The sequence below is a fragment of the Mercenaria mercenaria genome, chromosome 4 (genome assembly GCF_021730395.1).
Source record: "Mercenaria mercenaria strain notata chromosome 4, MADL_Memer_1, whole genome shotgun sequence".
Classification (NCBI taxonomy): Eukaryota; Metazoa; Mollusca; class Bivalvia; order Venerida; family Veneridae; genus Mercenaria; species Mercenaria mercenaria.
In genome coordinates, this window is record NC_069364.1 from 917837 (window position 1) to 940183 (window position 22347).

Here is a 22347-nt window from a genome sequence, read left to right on the forward strand (position 1 = left end):
AAATTTACAAAGGATCGGAATATATTACAACACTCAACTGTGTGTATCTGTGCAGCTACCAAAATATATGAGTATATAAATCAAAATTATCAAATTATTACATACGGATGTTTAATTTTTCCTGGACATTTACTTATAGCTGAGGGAGAGCTCCATACTTCTATCGGAGTACCTCCCCACGTTGTGCTAATCAGTCCGATTGGATAGTCGATGTGCTTCTGAAGGTCACGTGCAAACATGAAACAAATTGCCGAGAACTTGTCTATAATACCTGAAAATTAGTGAATGAATCATCAATAACACTCGATAAGAATAAGTGGCACATCAACTGTCGATGTAAATAAATCGAACACCAACTCTCGATATAAATAAATCGCACGTCAGCTCTTGATATGGGTATATCGTAATTTCTGTATGAATAAAATGTGAATCACCTCTCGATATGAATACATTTTACATTTATGAAAAATTCGTACATCAACTTTCCGTATTAACAAATTGTACATCAACTATCATATGAAAACTCGTACATCAACTATCATATGAAAATATCTCCATATGAATAAATTCTAGATTAAATGAATCAACTAGCATATAAATTGTTTACCTTTGGTAGGAAACATCCATGGATGAATACTCGCGACGTCTTCTTTAGGGATCGATGATCTAACACGTTTTGTCGACAACATCCGTATACTCTTGTATTGTAAAGAATCGTTGATTTCGTGTCCGCTGTTGTAAACCTGAAAGTTTCAGTTATAATGTTTTTATAAAAGACATGAAAGTTTCAGTTACAATGCTTTTTTAAAATTTCAGTAAGCAACTTTGAAGCTATCAAGTTAACGGGTGGACGGACGGCGGTGATATAAACCGCGAGTTCTTTGTCGTCTGCGAAAAACGTTAAGAAGCCGTCATATAACCAAAGCATTCCGAATGATTTTCATGATAACAAACATTAATGAATAAAGTCGTAATAGCCTGTTACAGTGTTGACGAAAAGTAATTATTCTCATAATGTACCTGACTCATTGAAAACTGCATATTATTTTGGCCAGAACACAGCCAAACATCTCCGAACAAAACGTCAAGCAGGGAGATCACTCCTTCACTGGAATTCACGAAAATTTCGTGCGGACCTGGATCACTTTCCGCCGGAAGTTTCACCCTCCATATTCCAGATGGGCCAGCTAGAAAATATGATACATTATATAAATACAGCTGAATTGTTTACACATAGGTTTAGGTATTTAATGTTTAGCATTTACACAAAGAATCTGTGCTGCATCCTGCCATAAGTTTGAAAGACTATCATTACATTAATATACAGATCCTATACACTTAATTTTACAAACTTTAGTGATCCATCATATTATTGTTTGTAAGCTTAACTTACATATCTTAAAAATTCTTTATATCAATTATCATTAATTCATATTCTTCTTTTTAGATAATGGTAAGCCGTCACAACTGACTAGAATGGCCATGCGTGGCGGGTTAAAAAGAGATAGATTGTCCAGGCTCCAAAGCTACTCGGTCCACTCAGGAGGACAATGACAATTGTGATAAAAATGAGTTTATAAAATAAAGAAGCCTTAAAATACCAACATCAGTGCAGCACACTACGTATAAGGTGAAGGAAAAAGAGTGTTAGCGCAGTTCTGTGCATGTCCAGGGGATGTGTGGCAATGTAGCTAGCGCTGCCCTAAATGCTGTGGTATTGTCAGCCCTGACAACATATCAGGTAGCGAGTTCTACTCAACAGTGATTCTTAGACAAAAATGAATACTTAATGATGTAATCTGAGAATATAGCGGTAATGGCCTGACTGTCTAGTGTGAGGGGACATATCTAGAAAGGGCCTCCGTAGCCAAACAGATAAGGATGCTGACATCAAATCACTTACCCTTCAACCGATGTGGGTTCAAAACCTCACACGAGGCGTAGAATTCTTCATGTGAGGAAGCCATCCAGCTGGCTTACGAAAGGTTGGTGTTTCTACCAAGGTGCCCACTTTTGCCATGACTGAGTGCGCGAAAGGTCACATAGGGACTTCCTTCGCCCCCAAAAGCTAAAACAATCGCTTTGTCGGTGTGACTCTAATTACAATTAAAAACAAAATAAAACAAAACATATCTTGGATATTGATTTTATACCATCAGTTGTATCGTTGTTATCAGTAACTGTCGTTTCCGAAACTAATACGCCATCCATCCAGACAGTGACCCAGTCATCTATGACGTCAGCATATCCCCACAATATAGCGCGTTCCGGTGCTCGTTGTAAAACCATATGGTCGCTGTAGGAATTGGAGAACCGCAAAGTGCTTCGAACTCCTGTGGAGAAAATGAAAAATTATTCAAATAGTTTTGTCATCTTCAAAATGTAAAATGTTTTACCCATGTCCAGCATCTGATGCTTACAGCTTTGGACAGAAATATTATCAAGTAACTCAGCACTAAATTGCTTCTTACACTCGGGATGGATACTAGAAAGTAGAAAATCTAGTTAAAGGTGGTAATTTTGTTTTCCTGTGCAATAACTGTGAAAATATCAAAACGTCTACCTGATTTCTGTCATAATTTTAATCATCTTTGTCAAAGTGTATTAAACTTGCAATATTCTATAAACGTCGTATGTACAGTTCAAACAGCCGGACTCTCAGAAATTTATAAAAAGTACAAGGCAGTCAAAAACTCACCATAAAATACCAGATTATCATAAACTCATCTTAAATACCAGATTATCAGAAACTCGTGATAAAATACCAGACCACCAGAAGCATAATATAGAAATCAGACTATTTTAAACTCATTATAAAATATCAGACAGTAAGAAATTTATCATTAATACAACACTATCAGAACCACTCCATAGATACCAGACTATCGGAAACACATCATAAATACCAGACTATTAGAAATACATCATAAATACCAGACTATAAGAAACACATCATAAATACCAGACAATAAGAAACACATCATAAATACCAGACTATCAGAAACTCATCATAAATACCAGACTATCAGAAACTCATTATAAATACCAGATAATCAGAAACTCATCATAAATACCAGATAATCAGATACTCATCATAAATACCAGATAATCAGAAACTCATCATAAATACCAGACTATCAGAAACTCATCATAAATACCAGATATTTAGAAACTCATCATAAATACCAGACTATCAGAAACTCATCATACATACCAGATAATCAGATATTCATCATACATACCAGATAGTTAGAAACTCATCATAAATACCAGACTATCAGAAACTCATTATAAATACCAGATAATCAGATACTCATCATACATACCAGACTATCAGAAACTCATCATAAATACCAGATAATCAGAAACTCATCATAAATACCAGATAATCAGAAACTCATCATAAATACCAGATAATCAGATACTCATCATAAATACCAGATAATTAGAAACTCATCATAAATACCAGACTATCAGAAACTCATCATACATACCAGATAATCAGAAACTCATCATAAATACCAGATAATCAGATACTCATCATACATACCAGATAATCAGATACTCATCATACATACCAGATAATCAGAAACTCATCATAAATACCAGATAATCAGAAACTCATCATAAATACCAGATAATCAGATACTCATCATACATACCAGATAATCAGAAACAAATCATACATACCAGATAATCAGATACTCATCATACATACCAGATAATCAGAAACTCATCATAAATACCAGATAAGCAGATACTCATCATACATACCAGATAATCAGAAACAAATCATACATACCAGATAATCAGATACTCATCATCAATACCAGATAATCAGAAACTCATCATACATAGCAGATAATCAGAAACTCATCATACATACCAGATAATCAGATACTCATCATACATACCAGATAATCAGAAACTCATCATAAATACCAGATAATCAGAAACTCATCATAAATACCAGACTATCAGAAACTCATCATAAATACCAGATAATCAGATACTCATCATACATACCAGACAATCAGAAACTCATCATAAATACCAGATAATCAGAAACTCATCATACATACCAGACAATCAGATACTCATCATAAATACCAGATAATCAGATACTCATCATACATACCAGATAATCAGAAACTCATCATAAATACCAGATAATCAGAAACTCATCATAAATACCAGATAATCAGATACTCATCATACATAACAGATAATCAGAAACTCATCATAAATATAATTCAAACTCAATAAAGTAGCGTGACATATCCGCATCCTCGCGATACCGCAGTAATTTATAGCTAAAGTCAGACACCCTCGATGCATAATTTGATATATCACCAACTATTAGAAACTTCATCATAAATATCAGATAATCAGGAAACTCATCATAAAATACCAGACTATTAGACACTTATCATAAATACCAGATAATCAGAAACTCATGATAAAATACCAGACTATTAGAAACTTATCATAAATACCAGACTATCCGAAACTCATCATAAATACCAGATTATCAGAAACTCATCATAAAATACCAGACTATTAGAAGCTTATCATAAATAACAGACTATCAGAAACTCATCATAAAATACCAGACTATTAGAAACTTATCATAAATACCAGATAATCAGAAACTCATCATAAATACCAGCTTATCAGAAACTTATAATAAATACCAGACTATCAGAAACTCATCATAAATACCAGACTATCAGAAACTCATCATAAATACCAGATAATCAAAAACTCATCATAAATTCCAGATTATCAGAAACTTATCATAAGTACCAGATAATCAGAAACTCATTATAAATACCAGTACATAAAACTATCATAAATCCAGATATCAGAAACTTATCATAATACCAGATAATCGAAATCATTATAAAGTACCAGACTATTAGAAACGTATCATAAATACCAGATAATCAGAAACTCATCATAAATACCAGACTATTGGAAAGTAATTATAAATACCAGATTATCTTTTAAATACATGATTATCAGAAACGCATCATAAATACCAGACTTTTAGAAACTCATCATAAATACCATATTATCAGAAACTCATCATAAATACCATTCTATCAGGATCACATCATAAATATCAGACTTTTTTGAACACATCAAAGATACGAGACTACTATCATCATAAATACCACACTATTAGAAACACATAATAAATACCAGAAATTGTGAATGACATCAGATTGCTCGTGTCATTAGGATTGGTGAGTAACAAAATAAAAAAGTGGAAAATCACAGGTCGCCCAACACGGTTGCACTCCCAGTTTGATTGAGCCTGTGGAAATACAAGATAACAAAGACATGATATACTATCCTCTCCTAATCCCCAATTAAAATACATACATATATATTTAGGTGTCTTCATTTAAATCCAAACTTCAGATAAATGAATATTCGTGTGTTATCAAACTGCAAATAAACTGATATGCTATAAAAACAACATGAAATGAAAAAGAAAACTTACCGCAAATTACAGACGTTAAAATAATAACGTTTAAATCCATAGCCGGAGAGCGTAAAGTTCCTCATTTATAATTTAATTCTATTTGATTCAAATCACGTTATTTATATATCGTCCTCTGATGTCATGCACGGTGCATTGTCTATGTAATGAAAGTATTTTTATGAATGCCGATTGTGTCATACAAACAGGTAAGAAGTGATTACTACCTGTCACAATAAACAATAAAGTGTGTACTGCAAACAATACTAGAATAAATTTAAAGGGAAAGAAAGATATATTAGGACACATTACATCATTTCCCATGATGCAAGTTTAAACGAATAATGTTAATTATAACGTAATGTTTTAATAAGTATGTGAAAAGTTTAACGTGACATTTAATAACAATTTGTTATTTCTTAATTTGGATTTATACCTTTTCATCATAAGGGTTTAGTTGAACTTTTAAGAATGCACAAATATCAGTGAAAGGTTATTAAAACTAATGCATAATATATTCACAAATCGAAGAAAAATATAGCAATAGTGTGTTAATAGATAACGTTAAAAAGAAGATTCTTCTATTTGATATGTCTTATTTGCGAAATAACTGACCAAAATCTCGGTCTGTCTTGCTTTGTAAACACACGTGCAATACATAGACTGTTTAGGGTCACGTTAGGACTTATCAAATAGAATTAAAGAAACCGTCCACTTATGACGGTTTCACCAAAGATATCCAACACGCATACCCATGCACCCACTCCCCTGAAAATACATCAATGAAGGAGCCCCTACTCCTCCATCCCCATATCCCCGATCAAAATAAGGCTTTTCTATGTCTACATAGATTTATACCTCTTATATCATTTTTACTTTTTGTAGTCCCTGTTTAACTTAGTTATTTAAATATTCAATGAGCATTTTTAACGTGAATAATTTATTTTAGAGTAGAAACTCCAAAACAAGCTAAATATATCACAATTCAATGGCATGTATGACAGTTATTTGTAAGAAAACTTTCAGTTTTATAAGTGGTAATATACATTTATACTGAGTTTACATGTATAAGGCGTGTCCTATGTTAATTAAGCCTAACACGCAAACTTTACTGATTATTCATACATAGGTACTATGAAGTGATCGTTCATATTTTTAAATATCATTTTGGGAATAACACCTCTTTAGTTATGTAAAAAACTGAAGAAAGAAAATTGTTTCATTCAAATTATATCAGACGCTCAAGATCTGTCCTTGTTATTACTATTGGCTCACATATAAAACAGACATTGATATTTATGTTTGTACGTTCATAATGTACGAAATGAAGATATTTTAGCCCACAACAATGCTTGCTGCAGTCTTAAAGACTTCTATCTTTATAAATGGCGGCACAGGAAGCTGTGTGTGGCTGTCATATAAAGCACACTGCTTCAGTGCACACGGACTCTCTTTCCAAAGGTACCTGAAAAAAAAAATAAGAAAATTTAAAGTTCTATGGAAATCTGAAAGTTTTATTTTTTATACTTAGCGACGTTATCTATATCAGTATTAGAAAGCTCTAACCTTTCTTCAAATGTTCGAGCTCTGTTACGGCCCAAACAGCTAGTAACGTAATTATGTAATTTTATTAAAAAATGCCAGAATTTTGGTAGTCTCTACCAAATTGCGTTAGACAAAACACCTTTTGTTATTGAATGACCAAATTGCACTAGATATATACAAACTATCCTCAAAATTATATTACTCGTTGTCCACTAGTTGTTAATGAGATAACTAGTGTTTTAAATAAAATGTAAACAATGGTTGTTGGTGGAAGTACACCGGCGCATCCATGAATGCTTGTATCTTGAAAAGCAATCCGCAGTTCTATCAAGTTAATGACGTTAAGTCAAGTGGATATCATCATCAACAACAATAACATCATTATCATCATTATAAATACTTTTATTATAAGTGTCAATGTAAACCGCATCATAAATGATCAATCTAAAACATATCCTAAATAAACAACTTTGAACGCATCTTAAATGTTCAACCTAAAACATATCCTAAATAAACAAAATCCTAAAAGTTCAGCTAAAAATGCATCCTAAACGCATCTGAAAAATACAACTGAAAGCGTGTCCTAATTGCAATTTAAGTGCTATACGTAAAACTGAAAACACATCACATGTAGAACTTCAACCGCCTCCCAAATGTACAATTTAAAACACATCCTAATTTTACACTGAAAACACATGCTTATTTGCAACTGCCTTTAAACTATAAACAAGCTAAGTGAAACGAGAAAATTGGCGTACCTATAATTCACGTGCCTTTCAGCTGTACGCGCGTGAGTATGAATTAGAGAAATATGGTTGACATATATACATAACTTATTTTACCTGACACCAGCAATATGATAGTTTCCATGGCAACTAGAAGTGTCAATTACAACTTCCGAGGTCATTGTCACTTTAACTGGAGCGGCGATCCAAGAGGCAGGATAACTGCAGCCGGATGTCGTGCTCGCGCAACAAACCTATGAAATCATTGTAAAATTAAAAAAAATACTTAAAAATTACAGCGAAAAATATGTTCCACTTCGTGGAACTCTTATTAAAATCAGCTCACTGAGATTCATCACGTTATCAAGAAAAAGTAAGTGTCAAACTTTCAAACTTTCAAACTTTACATTAATATGTCACGTCATAGTGTAGAAATCATTTACATTATTAGGCAACCTCATGCTAGCATAAATTTTTGTTCCGGAATCTTAAGCCTGTGCACCCTAGTTAGAGAACGCTGAGATGCGTTAGAATATTAAAACATTTCTTAAGATACCTCGAAACCGTTGTTGTTGTTTTTGTGCAAACTTCCGGTACCATTGTCAAAGGTTATAGTTAAGCTATGTAGTCCATTATCGACGCGGTAAGCGGTTGGAAAAGGGCCTTGAAAAATGACGTTATGTTCGCCATAGGCAACGTTCCTGGCTCCCAAAACTAGACGAGATGCGATGTCTTGTTTATATGTAGGATGAATGCTGTAGAATAAAAAAACAATATTCATATTTATACAACAAAAGTCCTTTGAATGAACAAATTCAGAATATATAATGAATTTTTATGTCTGTTACCAATGAAGCACAAATACACTCACTTCAGCGGTTGCGACTATTTACATGTTACATCGTCGCGTGGAAAACGTACGTGCAGGTTACCCCGCGAAGGACGTTGAAAGCTTCCAATGTGTGGCACTATTTTCAGTTTCATTCTTCCTGCATACGCTATATGAGAACAAATTTAGAAGATACAAGGAACGGTGAAACTATGCTAAGAATAAAACGTACTAGAATATCAAGCGTCATCCGGCTTGCTTTTTTTTCTAAGTAAGATATATAAACTGGAGAAATGTAGATTCTACATACGCTCCTGACGACGAATTAAAATCTGGCAGATCTATTGCAACCGCCATAAAAGTGTCTGGCATATTTATGTTTGGTACATATCCAACATCTGTCGTCTGTGCCCATCTTGTTGGAGGGAAACCCCCAATTGTGTTACCGGTACGGTATGGCGCGAGCTGAAATGGATACGAATCAGAGAGCTAGAATATATATTTATCTATAAAATGCAAAGGATACAAAACATGTGTGCCAAACTCGTTTTAAGACTCAGCAAGTTCGACAGTTCAAAACAAGCTTTGTTCCGATTACATTGGCTTCCTATCAAAGCTAGAATTGAATTTAAGATTTTAATTGTCATGTTTAATTGTTCAATCTGCCAAGCTCCATCTTACTTGACTGGATTATTATCGGAGCAAGCAGCAAAACGTAGTTTAAGGTCTTCAGACTCTGTTACAGGTTGTTACGAGGTACCATTTAACAAACGTAAAACATTTGGCGACAAAAGTTTTCAGACTGTAGGGCCGAAACTATGGAACAAACTACCAGTAGAAGTGAGAAATTCTGATTCGGTAGACACTTTTAAGAAAAAGCTCAAAACACTGTTTTTTAAAAGCTTTGAATCATGGTTCTGATTTTTTCTCTGTTGGTGGACTGAATATGGTAGAGACGCTGAGTATACTCTATTATGTTGTGTGAACGACGTATGCTTTATACGCTATGTTGTAATTTGCACTGTACAGTAATTTTGTCACATATGTCGTGTGTTCATTGTTTGATTCCATTATGTATATAGTTTATCATGATTTTTCTTTTTTTAATTTAATGTACAACGCCAGTGAATATACTATGTGTAAAATTAGGCGTTTAATCAAATAAAGCAGTTTCAGTTTCAGTATTGAATTGACCCAGCTTCTAAATGGTATGTCAAAAGTTAAATCATATAGTGAACCAGTAACAAAAGTTTTCACCTTCAGGTTGGATGGTAAAATTGAAAGTCACTACCAACTGTCACCATGACGACCTTAATGAGAGATTCATTGATTCCAAAAAATAATACCCTGGCAGATGTTTTGATTTGGTGTCCGCTGCACAAACGAAGTCAAACTGTATTAGAATCCTTCTATCGTATTTCGGGTCCAATAACATAATATGATTGCTAAATTTCTACCAAGATGGAATGACAAACCTGCACAAAGCCAAATGGGAAATGATCAATTGTCTCGCCATCCGAGGCAGCATGGAACTTTTTCCTCCAATCGTTGATCATGGTAGGAAACTGGCAGGCGTATAGATCAGGGCGGCCGGCGTTCGATTCTCCTGAATGTTAAAAACTAAATAATAATTTACGTAGTTACAAGCACTTATTGCACGGTCGTTTCATGTACATTTCTCATATTGAATGCAAGTTTTGAAAATTTATAGAATGTTTTATTTCGTAATATTTCTTTTAGTGTTTAAACTAAACTAAATTTGTGTATTCAACTCGATGCTGTATCAACCTTAAATTGCAGCAGGGAAATGAGTATTTTTTTAAAGGTTTTCAAAGAACGCGTATTTTATGTTTGGGCTAACTAATGATGAAAATCTAAATAATATCCTAAACGTATGAATACAAAGTCAGACACAGCCAAAAAATAAAAGTAGTTTTCTCACCCTGATACCAGATGGCACCTTTTATTGTCATTTGTAGGTAAGGATGTATCATAGAATTCCACAGAACTTCTGGTTCTGTTGGGACATACTTGTTCCTGCATAGAGAACTTCTGTTGAAATCTAATTAAAAGCATATATTTTTTGCACAAAAAACTGTCGCTTTTTATGTGTTTTAAAACACTGATGTCGACCTAAACATAAATGTTTTTTCGTCTTTAAATTAAAATTCTTGCATAAAACCTTTGTTTTTTGCCGATTTCGGGCATGCACAAACAGGGAAAAAACGTGTACAAACAAGGAGATTCTCGTGAGCACGCGCTGTTGGTGAACGTTTTGAATATGCTGTTGCGGGTCCAACGTAAGCAAATTATGGATCCCGAATCAATTTTGGCCGAAGTCGAAAGGTCCGAGATTTATGAAATCTTTTCATCTGCATTTTTATTAAAAATATCATTTTTCAACCTAACTTTACTTTAACTTGTAATAAGCGTTACCTCTCTTGATACGCGACTGAATTGACGTTCCTTATTATTGTATTATTACGCGTATTAGACTCAAAGTAAGTTTACACGCCGCGATTTAATCCCTGAAAATGATAGGCAAACAATATTTACAAAAATACAATTTCGTTTTCCAAATTAATTTGAGTCGAGAAAGTTGACATGCTAACTTTAAATCTTACACTAAAACTTTTAAAAAATGTTTGTGTCTACTTTACACATCTATGCAGTCTACTGATGTAGTGATGGTGTGTAATGTAAAGCATAAACATGACGAAGCGTAAAGTTTGAAGAATTTTTCCATAGTTAATGAACATTTGATGAACAGAAGGTATTTATTATATATTTTTCAATTTATTTGTAGATCTCACCAACCATGTTTGAGTTTATAAATCCAATCTAAGTTGATTATATCGATGTTGGAAAAATTCAAATTTTTGTGTTTATCAAACTTTAATCGCGATGGGGTGGGGTGCAAAGCAAAATTTTCTAGTTATAGGCCAAGAGATTTCATTTTTAACGACATGAAGAATAAAGGTATCGATACCAGTTTCTATTAAACGATAATATTTACATTTAAAAAGCGTAAGGGACAGACTATTAATTTAAACCAAGCAGAATTGTATTCTGTCGGCACCTCACCTGCAAATTGTCTAAAGACAGGATGCCGTGTACAGTATGCCCTTTTCTCATAATTCCGAGCCTCTAAAGCTAAAGTTCCTACCGATATATCGGAAAAAGGGGAAGTCATGCTTATTTTACATATATTTAATATTAAAGAAATTACCACAACAAGAATGTCCGTTCGACATGTATAAAATATGCACTGTTTCTGTATGCCCTGGAAATGCATAAATAAAACATGTGTCCATAACAACCTGAAACGGCCGACTTCGATCGGCTAATGTCAGCTGAATAGTCTTGCTTTTTCGATATTTCCAGCACTTTAGTTGTGTTTTATGCAAGAATAGCGATAACACACGTTTGTTTCGTGAAACAACATCTGCAGAATCCCTCGGGCTATGTTGGTGCACTCGCCCTACGGGCTCGTGCACCAACCAATCCCTTGGGATTCTGCAGATGTTGTTACACAAAAAAACGTGCGTTAACCCTACAATAAAGCATAAGATATTCCAGGAAAAGAAACATTTATTTGCTTGTCGATGTTATAATATCCTTTTTTAAAAAGGGGAAAACGATAGTAGTAGCGTATTTTTAAAGATAATTTCTAACTCACTGGCTCGGTTTTACTGTTGTTGGGCATGCGTTGATAGCATCCGGGGAACTCCACACTTCTATCCGAGTACCACCCCAATTAGATTCAATTATTCCTATTGGATAGTTTAAATCTTTCTGAAGGTCACGTGCGAACATGAAACAAAGTGCAGAAAACTCGTCTATGATTCCTGAAAGGAAATGTTTATTTTTTGAAGCACGTTTTTCTCGAACAGTTAAAGATGTACACTTTGTTTATATACAATCATATTATACTCTCTAATGTCAAGATTAATTTTGTCGCATCTCATTTTTCGAAAGCGTGTTGCTTTGAATGTGACCATGCTTATAATTCTAAAAAAGTCAAAGTATAAGAAATTTCATAATTTAACATTCAATTAACTCGAAAATCATAAAATAATCCGAGTTTCCGAAATAAAAGACCATCGATTTAATTGTTTTCAGAATTCGATTTTGGCGATAAAAGTTTATGTTAATTTTTTTCAGATTATTTTTACATTTTAACCAATCATATCGCTCTGTAGAATGCTCCTTTACACGATAGCACAAACCTTTGATTGGATATATCCATGGATGTCTTAATGACACATCATCAAGTGGAATGGACGATTTTACCAAATCAGAAAATATCATTCGAATGTCTCTGTATTGTATAGCATCGTCGATTTCATGTGCACTGTCGTACACCTAGTGAGCGTTAGAAACAATTTTGCATTTCTACCGACATATATACATTTGAATGGAGAACTATATTACTGAAACATGTTTGCAATAAGAATACATCAAAAGAATTTCAAATATTTTTAGAATGTAAGAATGACCTTAACATGTGAATGTATTTAGCCACGTAAAATGTTCTAAAATCAGCAATATATACATTGTCTTTTAGTAAGATTTGCTGATTTCGCATTCACAAAGAAACGTAGATCCAGATCTCAGGCATAAATTCTATGTCTATTTTTAAGTTCAGGTAATAATTATATTTCATCCCTGTTTTTTAGTGTTGTCAGTATGAATTCAGAATTTCTCATATTCGATATATATTTGTATAAAAGTTTCATATAGATCTACCTCCTTCATACGAAACTGCATATTACTCTGTCCCGAACACATCCAAACATCTCCGAACATTACGTCAGCAAATGAGAGAATTCCCTCACTAGATTTTACTTGAATCTCGTACGGTCCAGCATTACTTTCAGCCGGCAATTTTAGTTTCCAGATCCCTACGGTTCCTGAAATCGTGAAGATGCGATGCAGTGTCGTTTATGTATAGACTTACATATCAATGATCATTGTATCAATATACAAGTGCACTGATTTTAAGTTTTTCGTTATAATTCTATGTTGCAATTTTTATTTACAGCCATTTTATGAAAACCACAACAATGTGGCTGTGGTCTGCAATAATTCCCTACGTATTTAGCATTTGGAAAGATGTTACATCAGATATCCCTGTTTCTCGTATTCTCAGGGTTTCTCATATTCTCGTTTTTTGCCTTAAAGTTGTCAAATGATTAAATGTTTGTTATTTTCTAGACAGGAATGATACAAATACTGCCACACTAAAAATTTCAAGTGATTTGAACGCAAATTAATGAAACTATCGGCATTTTACTGAATTTTCAAAAAAAAAAAAAAAAAAAAAAAAAAAAATAAAAAAAGAAAAAACGACCTTATTCTTTTCTGGTGGTGTTAGCAATTTTGCCATAAATTTTTCATTATGCAATTAATTGTCATGTTTCTTGATGTATTTACTACAGATTATATCTTTTTATTACACAATGGTAATTTTAATGTTTTAAATTCTATAACTTATTTGCGATGAAGAGTCAAATCTAAATCTACAGGAATATGAGAAACTCATGGTTCATTTCTGTGGTCGAGGGCGGTATCAAATATTGAAACAAAATAATTAAATGGGATAACTTCTGTAACATTTCACAGCTCCATCTGAAAGACAAGCGAATGTTCTACAAAACAAGGCAGTTAATATGAATAGTATAAGGGTAAACTTTTTACCTTGAGCTGTGACCTTGACCTTGATCTGACATGGCTGACTCATGAATTCTGCAAATTGTCTTGATGAGGTCATATGGGAAAATTAGACCCATCGATTTTTCGCACGAGTGAAAATATTTTATATAGCGCAAAGAAGGAGCCCTTTACTTTATTTAAATTTATGCAAACGTAGCAGCTTCGTACATGAGGCAAAGAAGCTCAACCGAGAGTTCAAAACTGAGCTGAGCATACCAACGACTCCCCTAGGTAGTGAAGACATCATAAACCCACTAGCGAATGATCTGTCCTCGGTGACTGTGAGACTTGCTGTTCCTCGTCTTGACCGCGGGAAGCAAGAGGATGAAGGCATTCGAAAGAGCCTCACACTTGCTATGATCAATGAAGACTATCCTCCGGAATTATGGACTCATGTCTATACAGACGGATCAGCCACATGCGCCGTCAAAGATGGAGGAGCAGGAGTTTTCATTCAATACCCATCTGGCAAGAGAGAAACACTACATGCAGCCACAGGAAAACACTGCAGCAATTACAAGGCAGAGACTGAAGCACTCATGAAGGCCGTCTCAATGGTTGAAGACTCGGCGGAAGAAAGCTCCTCAGTCGTCTTTCTCACAGATGCACTGTCTGTCATGGGAGCTCTGATCAACAATAAAGCTCCACAGCTAGCCAGGAGAATGCAGAGCCTGAGTATAACCTGCAAAGTAGCACTTCAGTGGATTCCATCCCATTGTGGACTTGCAGGCAATGAAGAGGCAGACAAACTGGCTAAGCTAGGAGCTCAGTCAGAACAACCAACAGAACCTGTGAGTTACAAGGAGAAAGTCACCATCATCAAGGCACTAACGAGACCAAGGATGGAGGAAGATGCTTTTCATCTCCTTGATCGGTCTGAACAAGTGATGATGGTCAGGCTCCGCTCAGGGCACAACAAGCTAAATGCTCACATGTACAAGAAATACAGACTGACATCACCGCCAACTTGTCCATGTGGTGAAGAAGATCACACTGCGGAGCATATACTTCAGAGATGTAAAAGGCATGACCAGGAGCGAGTTGCGACTTGGCCGATAGATACCTCAATCCACCAGAAACTGTATGGAGGCATTGAGGATCTTCGGCAAACCACAAGTTTCATCGAGGCTACTGGTCTGACAGTGTAGATGCGAACGACAAGAAGAAGAAGATTTAAATTTATGGAAAAAGTATTATAGGTATTTTAGCTTTGCAAACGATGTGATAATATTCAATGCATTGTCTTTCTTATGAATCTTTTATTTTCAAAATGAATTTAAAAGAAAATGGTCTTTCTTGCGTATACTTTATGTCTGTCTATCTACAATTAGATACATAGTAAAATATGGATAATTTGCTGAAATTTCTTCTGTTTAACAAAGAATAAATAGATTCTTATTTGCCCTTGAAGACCATTGCAAACGACTTAGTAATCTATATTCATTTAGCTATTGTTTCATATTAACTTCGGTTTTCTAGGTGAAGAAGAAAATGGTCTTTTTTAAGCATTTTGCAGATGAGTATACGTTTTGTTTTCGTTATCGGAAAGACTCGAACATTCTCGTATATTTCCGTCAATGCTTACGGAATTTAAGCCCCTTAACGGTAAAGACTGATTTCTTCTCAACCGCTAAACTGCACGTATGTACAGATTTATAAATTAGAGGACGATCCATAATATGATTTTGTTTACAGCCGATAGTCAATTTTAAACATCTTGAGGATCGAAATGCAAAATTTCAAAAAAAAAAAAAGAAAAAAATCGAGTTTGCATCGAATTTGGATCTTGCTCGAAGCTCGAAACTGAAATGTTCAGTGTTTTATTCGAGCCAGTATTGAACATTGAATCTGTCGAAAATGGAAATCTCAAGGAACTGATTTCGAGCTTGAATTAAATTTCGAGCGTGTAGAAGTAGAATTTTCGAAAGGATGACGTTGAATTTCGCTTACATTGAATTTCGCACAAACTCGGAAATCGAAATTAAAATCAAAAGAAATCATCGAATTTCGAGGCAGAATTGAAATTTGAGCCAAAAGGAAGATCAAAATTCAAATATTTTGAGGGGAGCGGTGGTCTAGTGGATAATGTGCCGGCTGCTCAACCCAGGGGTCGTGTGTTTGAGCCCCACTGGGTCACGACCATGACTTCTCATATGACACCAGTACTGTTTTTTTTAGGAAGTAGACTCGAGAGTGGTTAAAATCGAGCAAAATCAAATTAGTATAAACTAAACTAAATATTTTGAGCTAGCATGAATTTCTAGTCAATCGGCATTTAAAACAAATTAAATTGTGATCTTTAAACTGGCTCTTAATTCAATACCTGCTCGATATTCAGATCGAAAATTTGACTTTGATTTTCGAACTTGTTCGACATGCAGTGCTAAATTTTCGAAACGTCGAGCGAGCTCGCAAATAAAATTAATGCAAGTTTCACATTCAATCCCAGTTTTAAATCCGATTGCTTTGAAAATTCGAGCAGGTTTGAAATATAATACCGGGAATAATATATTTAGATTTTTAAAAGACTTGAATTTCGATATATCCGATCTTGCACAATTTTTAATTTTTAATCTTTGAATTATGATCTTGAGCTGATCGTAGTTTCAGATTATATCGAAATTCAGCTTTTCAAATTTTGAAGTACGATTTACGAGCTGGCTCTACACTAATTGCTTGCTCGATATTTGACTTAAAAATCAATTTCAATCTTTAAACAGGCTGTTCACTCAATACAAAATCGAAATTTGGTTTTTGGAATATTATGAATTTCGATCATTGAGCTGGTCCGAAATTAAAAGCTATTTTGAAATTTGACGTTTTTCGATCTTCAGGGGTAGTATGGGATCAAAATTCGACAAGTTGTGAAGTTGAATTTTGATCTTCGAGCTGGCATAAGATTCTAAGCTAGTTGGACACCGTTCACGGCATAATAATAAATGTGCAGTTATTTGATTACACACAAAAAAAACTATTTAAAACCTTTATTTCATAATCATGATCATCAAACAAAGTGTTATAAAAGCGAGCTTCCATCTGATTGTAAGATAGTAGAAATTATTTTTGCAAAGGGATTGTTCGGTTTTATAATATTATTTGTTGACAATACCGTCATAAAGGTATTCTGATTAATCCACTAAATACCATTTAGGTTCCGATTAGTTCCAATTTATTTTCTAATTTATCTTTACAATCTTGACAATATTCCTTAAATCCGTATGATCAAAAGTATTAATGTAACGGTACATTGGCGAAGAAGGGGTTACTTGCTAGACATCGGCCTGAAATACGGAGTAGGCCGAAAACAGCGAACAGCCTCGACAGCAGATTTACCTGGCCAAACTTATTATCGGCTTTTGTGGTGATTTTTACGATGGGTCTAATTTTCCCATATGTGACCATTTGACTCAAGTTTCGCGAAAATCCTTCAAGGGGTTTAGGAGATACATAGCTGAAACATTTGACATTGAGTTGTGACCTTGACCTTGAGTTGACATGGCTAACTCATGATGAGTTCTTGATGGATGAGGCGACCATTTGATCCAAGTTTGATGAAAATCCTTCAAGGGGTTTAGGAGATACAGAGTTAGCACAAAATGGAAGGCTCAAACCTTTGATCTTAAGTTGTGACCTTGACCTTGAGCCGGCATGACTAACTTATAAGTTCTGCACATCGTCTTGATGAGGTGATCATTTGACCTAAGTTTTATAAAATTCCTTCAAGGGATTTAGTAGATATAGAGCAAACTCGAAATAGAAGGCTAAAACCTTTGACTTTGAGCTGTGACCTTGACCTTGAACCAACATGGCTGACTTATGCGTTCTGCGCATTGCCTTGATGAGGTAATCATTTGACCCAGGTTTCATATGAATCCTTCAAGGGGATTAGGAGATACAGAATGGACACAAAATGGGAGGTTAAAACTTTGACCCCGTGTAGTGACCTTAACCTTGAGCCAACATGGCTGACTCATGCGTTCTGCGCATTGCCTTGATGAGGTAATCATTTGACCCAGGTTTCATATGAATCCTTCAAGGGAATTAGGAGATACAGAGCGAACACAAAATGGAAGGCTCAAACCTTTAACCCTAATTTGTGACCTTGACCTTGATCCGGCATGGCTGACTCATAGGTTCTGTACATTGTCTTAATGAGGTGCTGATGTGACCAAGTTTTATAAAATTCCTTCAAGGGGTTTAGAAGATACAGAGCGGACACAAAATGGAAGGCTGAAACATTCGTCTTTCAGTTGTGACCTTGACCTTGAGCTGACAAGACTGAATCATGAGTTCTGCACATCGTCTTGATGAGGTGATCATTTGACCTAAGTTTCATGAAAATCCTTCAAGGGGTTAAGGAGATATGGAGCGGACACGAAGTATTACGGACAGACGGAAGGACGGACGAAAGGACGGAAAGACGGAAGGACGGACGGAGACCATCCCTATAACCTCCACCACTCGTAGCAGGGGATTAAAAAAAACGTCCAAATGCTGTTTATGAAATAGTTAATCTGTTACTGGGAATAAAAACAACCCCTTAGGCCCTTGAGAATATGAGAAAACAGGATCATTATAATACATGTGTATTGTCAAATAATTGTCCGTCTCTGTTTTCGAAAGTTTCTAAATTCTTTTACTATGAACTATTAAACGTACTTCAAACTTACTCTTACCATTACTGGCACTTTTCTGAACGGTTGTTTCTTCAACTTGAATGCCATTCTTGACAACAACGACTGTATCTCCGATGACGTCAGCATATCCCCACAAGATGGCGCGAGCAGGTGCGCGCTGTAGAACCATATGATCACTATAATATTTTGGCATCCGCAGAGCACCATAGACACCTGTCAACGTGACGAAACTATGATAACAAAGAACACTAAAAATAATGGCCGCACATCGTATAAGATTAAAAATCATTTCTTAAGACAGTGGGACCCTGATTTACGAGTTGTTAATCGTAATGACAAATAAAATAAAAGCTTTCCTTTTATCACACTGGTATTAAAAAAGAGAATTATTAAAGCATTTTATTTAGAATTTTTGGGGTCGGGTCCACCAGAATAAAAGTTAATTTAGATCAGAGAGGAATATTAACCACAAACATTTACCCCCCCCCCCCCCCCCCCAAAAAAAAAACAACCACAAAACTTTGATACCGCGAACATGTAAATGTTGCTAAATATCTTATGTGTGTCCTCCAGGTTATAAACATATTAAATATTAACGTTTCTGGTGCCTTGATCCATTTTCTATTGCACAATAACAATGAAGACTTACCGACAGTAAGACATGTTGTCAGAAATACAGCAACTTTGAGCTCCATGTTTGACGTGACCTTAATCCTTATCAGTGGAGCTATGTACTATAATGCCACTTCACAAAGTTATTGTTCAACTGCCTGATAATAGAGTCTTCTTTGCGTAGACCTAGTTATACAGATATTATACAATAATTGCTCTCAACGGTAGATGACCACCAATTTTGGTTAAGCCGGGTAGTAATTAACGACGATAAGAGTGTTTAATTATAATAAGGATGGTCGTAAAACAAGTAATTGTGCTAAATACAACAACAGCAATCTTTACGTGCCGTGTGGTGGCCGTATAAAATCTACCTCTACTTGGATTCAGTGTTAATATTTTTTCTGGTCCTTTGGGATTTCGGTACTAGAGAGAGGGTTTTGCACATTTCATCACCTCCCATGAAAAGACCCAGTCAAACCGAGTCTGTTTTATATTGATTGGTTGCATTCTGATTCTATGCTTTCAAAGGATTTTCTTATATATTTTGTAAACTATCATTTCCTTTGTTTAAGTGTGTATTTCTATATTTAATGATTTATATCTAAAATCTATAACTCATAGACTGCTTAAAGACCCACCGCAAATTAACTGTATTCTTTTGTCATTCCACGGCGGTAATTTTACTCAGGTAGCATTGACAAATGAGAAATATTGTGGCTACTTTCACAGTTACAAATTCAGAGTGGCATTAAGGAGGCCAAGACAAAATGTTGTTTTTATTGAACTAATGTAGTGGTATGCACACTTCTTGATGAATTTAGTACTATTTAGACAACACTTTCTACAGTTTCTACAGTTAAATATCTGTTTAGCTGTGTTTTTTAAAACAATAAAATGTAGAAACATATAGAATATAAAAAAGACTTTCTGACTAAAAGGAACTAAAAAGAATTAGTAGACGAATTTGTGAAAACGAAATAACTTGGTAAGGGCCTTAAATCATTCAGCTCTATTTTGTCGTAAATAACAAGTGGTTAATACGAAACAGGCCTATTTGTTGTGTATATCGAGTTCTTAGAGTGAAACTGGCCTGTCTGTATATAGACATAAAAAAAGATAAACCAGTTTCCTAAGCCTTTGATATGTAGTATAATTATATGATTAAAATGACTTTTATGAAAAAAGGTTTCTCGGAAGCACAGAGCACAACAAACACTGCATCAACCATGTAACGCAACAAATAGAAACAGTAGTGGAAAGATACAGCAGACGGATATCTTTAAAAACAATTCCAACAAAACGTACATTTTTATCATATTAAAGATGCAAAAAATAGTTATAGGGCGGACAAATGGGTAAGTCATATATATTTTTCACTGGTAAGAGACTTGAAAAAGAGTAAATTTGATCAAAATATGAAATGAAAAAGAAAAGTGTTTTACATGTAAGATTTAAATATCTTTCACTCATGAACACCGTATCTTACATTTTCACTCGTGAATATGCCACTCGTGAAAATATTGTCCCTGGTGTTCAGTCATAAAACTTACATATATATGACAACTTGGTAATGGCAGATTTCACTGCATCGAAGAACCAACGGGAGAAAGAATATACGAAAACGTTACTTTGTATATGTAATGAATGTTTGCATTATAGACCGATTCGGGAAAGCGGCCATCTTGATATGTTTTATAATTTTTATGATAAAATTCCAGATACGACGGCCGTATAATCTCTGTAGGTAAGAAAAAATAAAATATATCATTTCAACAGACTGACTTTAATATTGGCTTTAATGTGTTGTTTTTTCTGGACAAAGAAACTAGAGCTGTGAATCTGTATTTCACCAATATAACTATTTATCATTTCTACATTCATTTTTTACTGAAATGCTGAACATTAAATCTGGAATATAATTATTTGGTCTCAACCATTTACAAACATCAGTAATAGTATCGATATATACAAATGGTCATTATTTTACAGTATTACAAGAGGCTTAAAATAAATTCATACTAGTGACAATATCTTTTTCAGTTAAAAACCTATCTAAAATGGAAGGCTGATGTTTACTAATAATATACGTTACATTTATCACTACATCAAATGTGTGGTAGACTGATTACTGCACTCATGTAAATTAGTGTTAGTCTTACCAAAATTAAGAGTCCCTTAAAGTTTCTATAACAATCAAATGAATTTTCAGTTTTTATTCACATTCTCAGAAATATCTCCGTATCTGAAAAGAAAATCACATGTGCTCACATCAAGAAAATCTCCTTTTTCAAAAGACAATGAATCAAGAACACTTTTACGGAACTCTTTGCAGATTTACTCGCAGCATGAGTATGCCTGTCATGTAGAATAAAAGTTCCCTATTATCGGCTGAATTAACCTTTATCCTGCTGGCAATAAATGATTCTGCCTTTGCGGCCTGTGTAGACCAAGATGCGGATGCGCAGGCTGGTCTGGATACATGCTGGTCGCAAATGCTTTTTTTTTGTTTTCTCATGGTGCGGGCTCAAATGTCATTAAGGCATTAAGATGTTTTTGTCAAATTGTAATATATTATGTACAAGATACAAGATACAAGATACAAATTTTTATTTATAGTCGGGTTGCAAACATAATAACATTAGCTATGAATAGCTATTACCCGACTTAATAGGTAGGTCAGTATATTAAACAGGTCTGTTATCTTACCATGCGCACGACTTTATCTCAAAGAATCTAGTTTGAAACGTGATGGTTTTATAAGAGAATCATTAATCACAAAAGATATCAATTCAT

General features: G+C 34.6%; 2 protein-coding genes across 2 annotated transcripts; both read right to left on the minus strand.

Moving 5' to 3' along the window:
* Positions 1-89: 89 nt before the first annotated feature.
* Positions 90-5814, minus strand: LOC123552579 (sialate O-acetylesterase-like). Its single transcript, XM_053539999.1, has 5 exons — positions 5510-5814; positions 2154-2333; positions 1021-1187; positions 608-743; positions 90-271 (listed from the first exon to the last, which is right to left on the minus strand). The coding sequence occupies exons 1-5, from the start codon at positions 5547-5549 to the stop codon at positions 90-92; spliced, it is 705 nt and encodes a 234-aa protein (XP_053395974.1). The 5' UTR covers positions 5550-5814.
* A 923-nt stretch (positions 5815-6737) lies between these two features.
* Positions 6738-19716, minus strand: LOC123550794 (sialate O-acetylesterase-like). Its single transcript, XM_053540087.1, has 11 exons — positions 19589-19716; positions 18979-19152; positions 13337-13500; positions 12817-12952; positions 12267-12435; positions 10530-10624; positions 10063-10193; positions 8898-9052; positions 8315-8513; positions 7876-8012; positions 6738-6953 (listed from the first exon to the last, which is right to left on the minus strand). Exons 1-11 carry the CDS (start codon positions 19632-19634, stop codon positions 6824-6826), a joined length of 1536 nt encoding a protein of 511 aa, XP_053396062.1. The 5' UTR covers positions 19635-19716; the 3' UTR covers positions 6738-6823.
* Positions 19717-22347: the final 2631 nt, after the last annotated feature.

Excerpts from the sequence above, each read along its gene's own strand:
- LOC123550794 (XM_053540087.1), bottom strand. The coding sequence starts at position 19,634 with ATGGAGCTCAAAGTTGCTGTATTTCTGACAACATGTCTTACTGTCG. Across the intron at positions 13,501-18,978 it reads TCAGAAAAGTGCCAGTAATG|GAACCGTAGGGATCTGGAAA; the intron begins GTAAGAGTAAGT and ends TCACGATTTCAG. Across the intron at positions 12,953-13,336 it reads TGCAGTTTCGTATGAAGGAG|GTGTACGACAGTGCACATGA; the intron begins GTAGATCTATAT and ends AACGCTCACTAG.
- LOC123552579 (XM_053539999.1), bottom strand. The coding sequence starts at position 5,549 with ATGGATTTAAACGTTATTATTTTAACGTCTGTAATTTGCG. Across the intron at positions 1,188-2,153 it reads TAACAACGATACAACTGATG|CTGGCCCATCTGGAATATGG; the intron begins GTATAAAATCAA and ends CATATTTTCTAG. Across the intron at positions 272-607 it reads ATGGATGTTTCCTACCAAAG|GTATTATAGACAAGTTCTCG; the intron begins GTAAACAATTTA and ends ACTAATTTTCAG.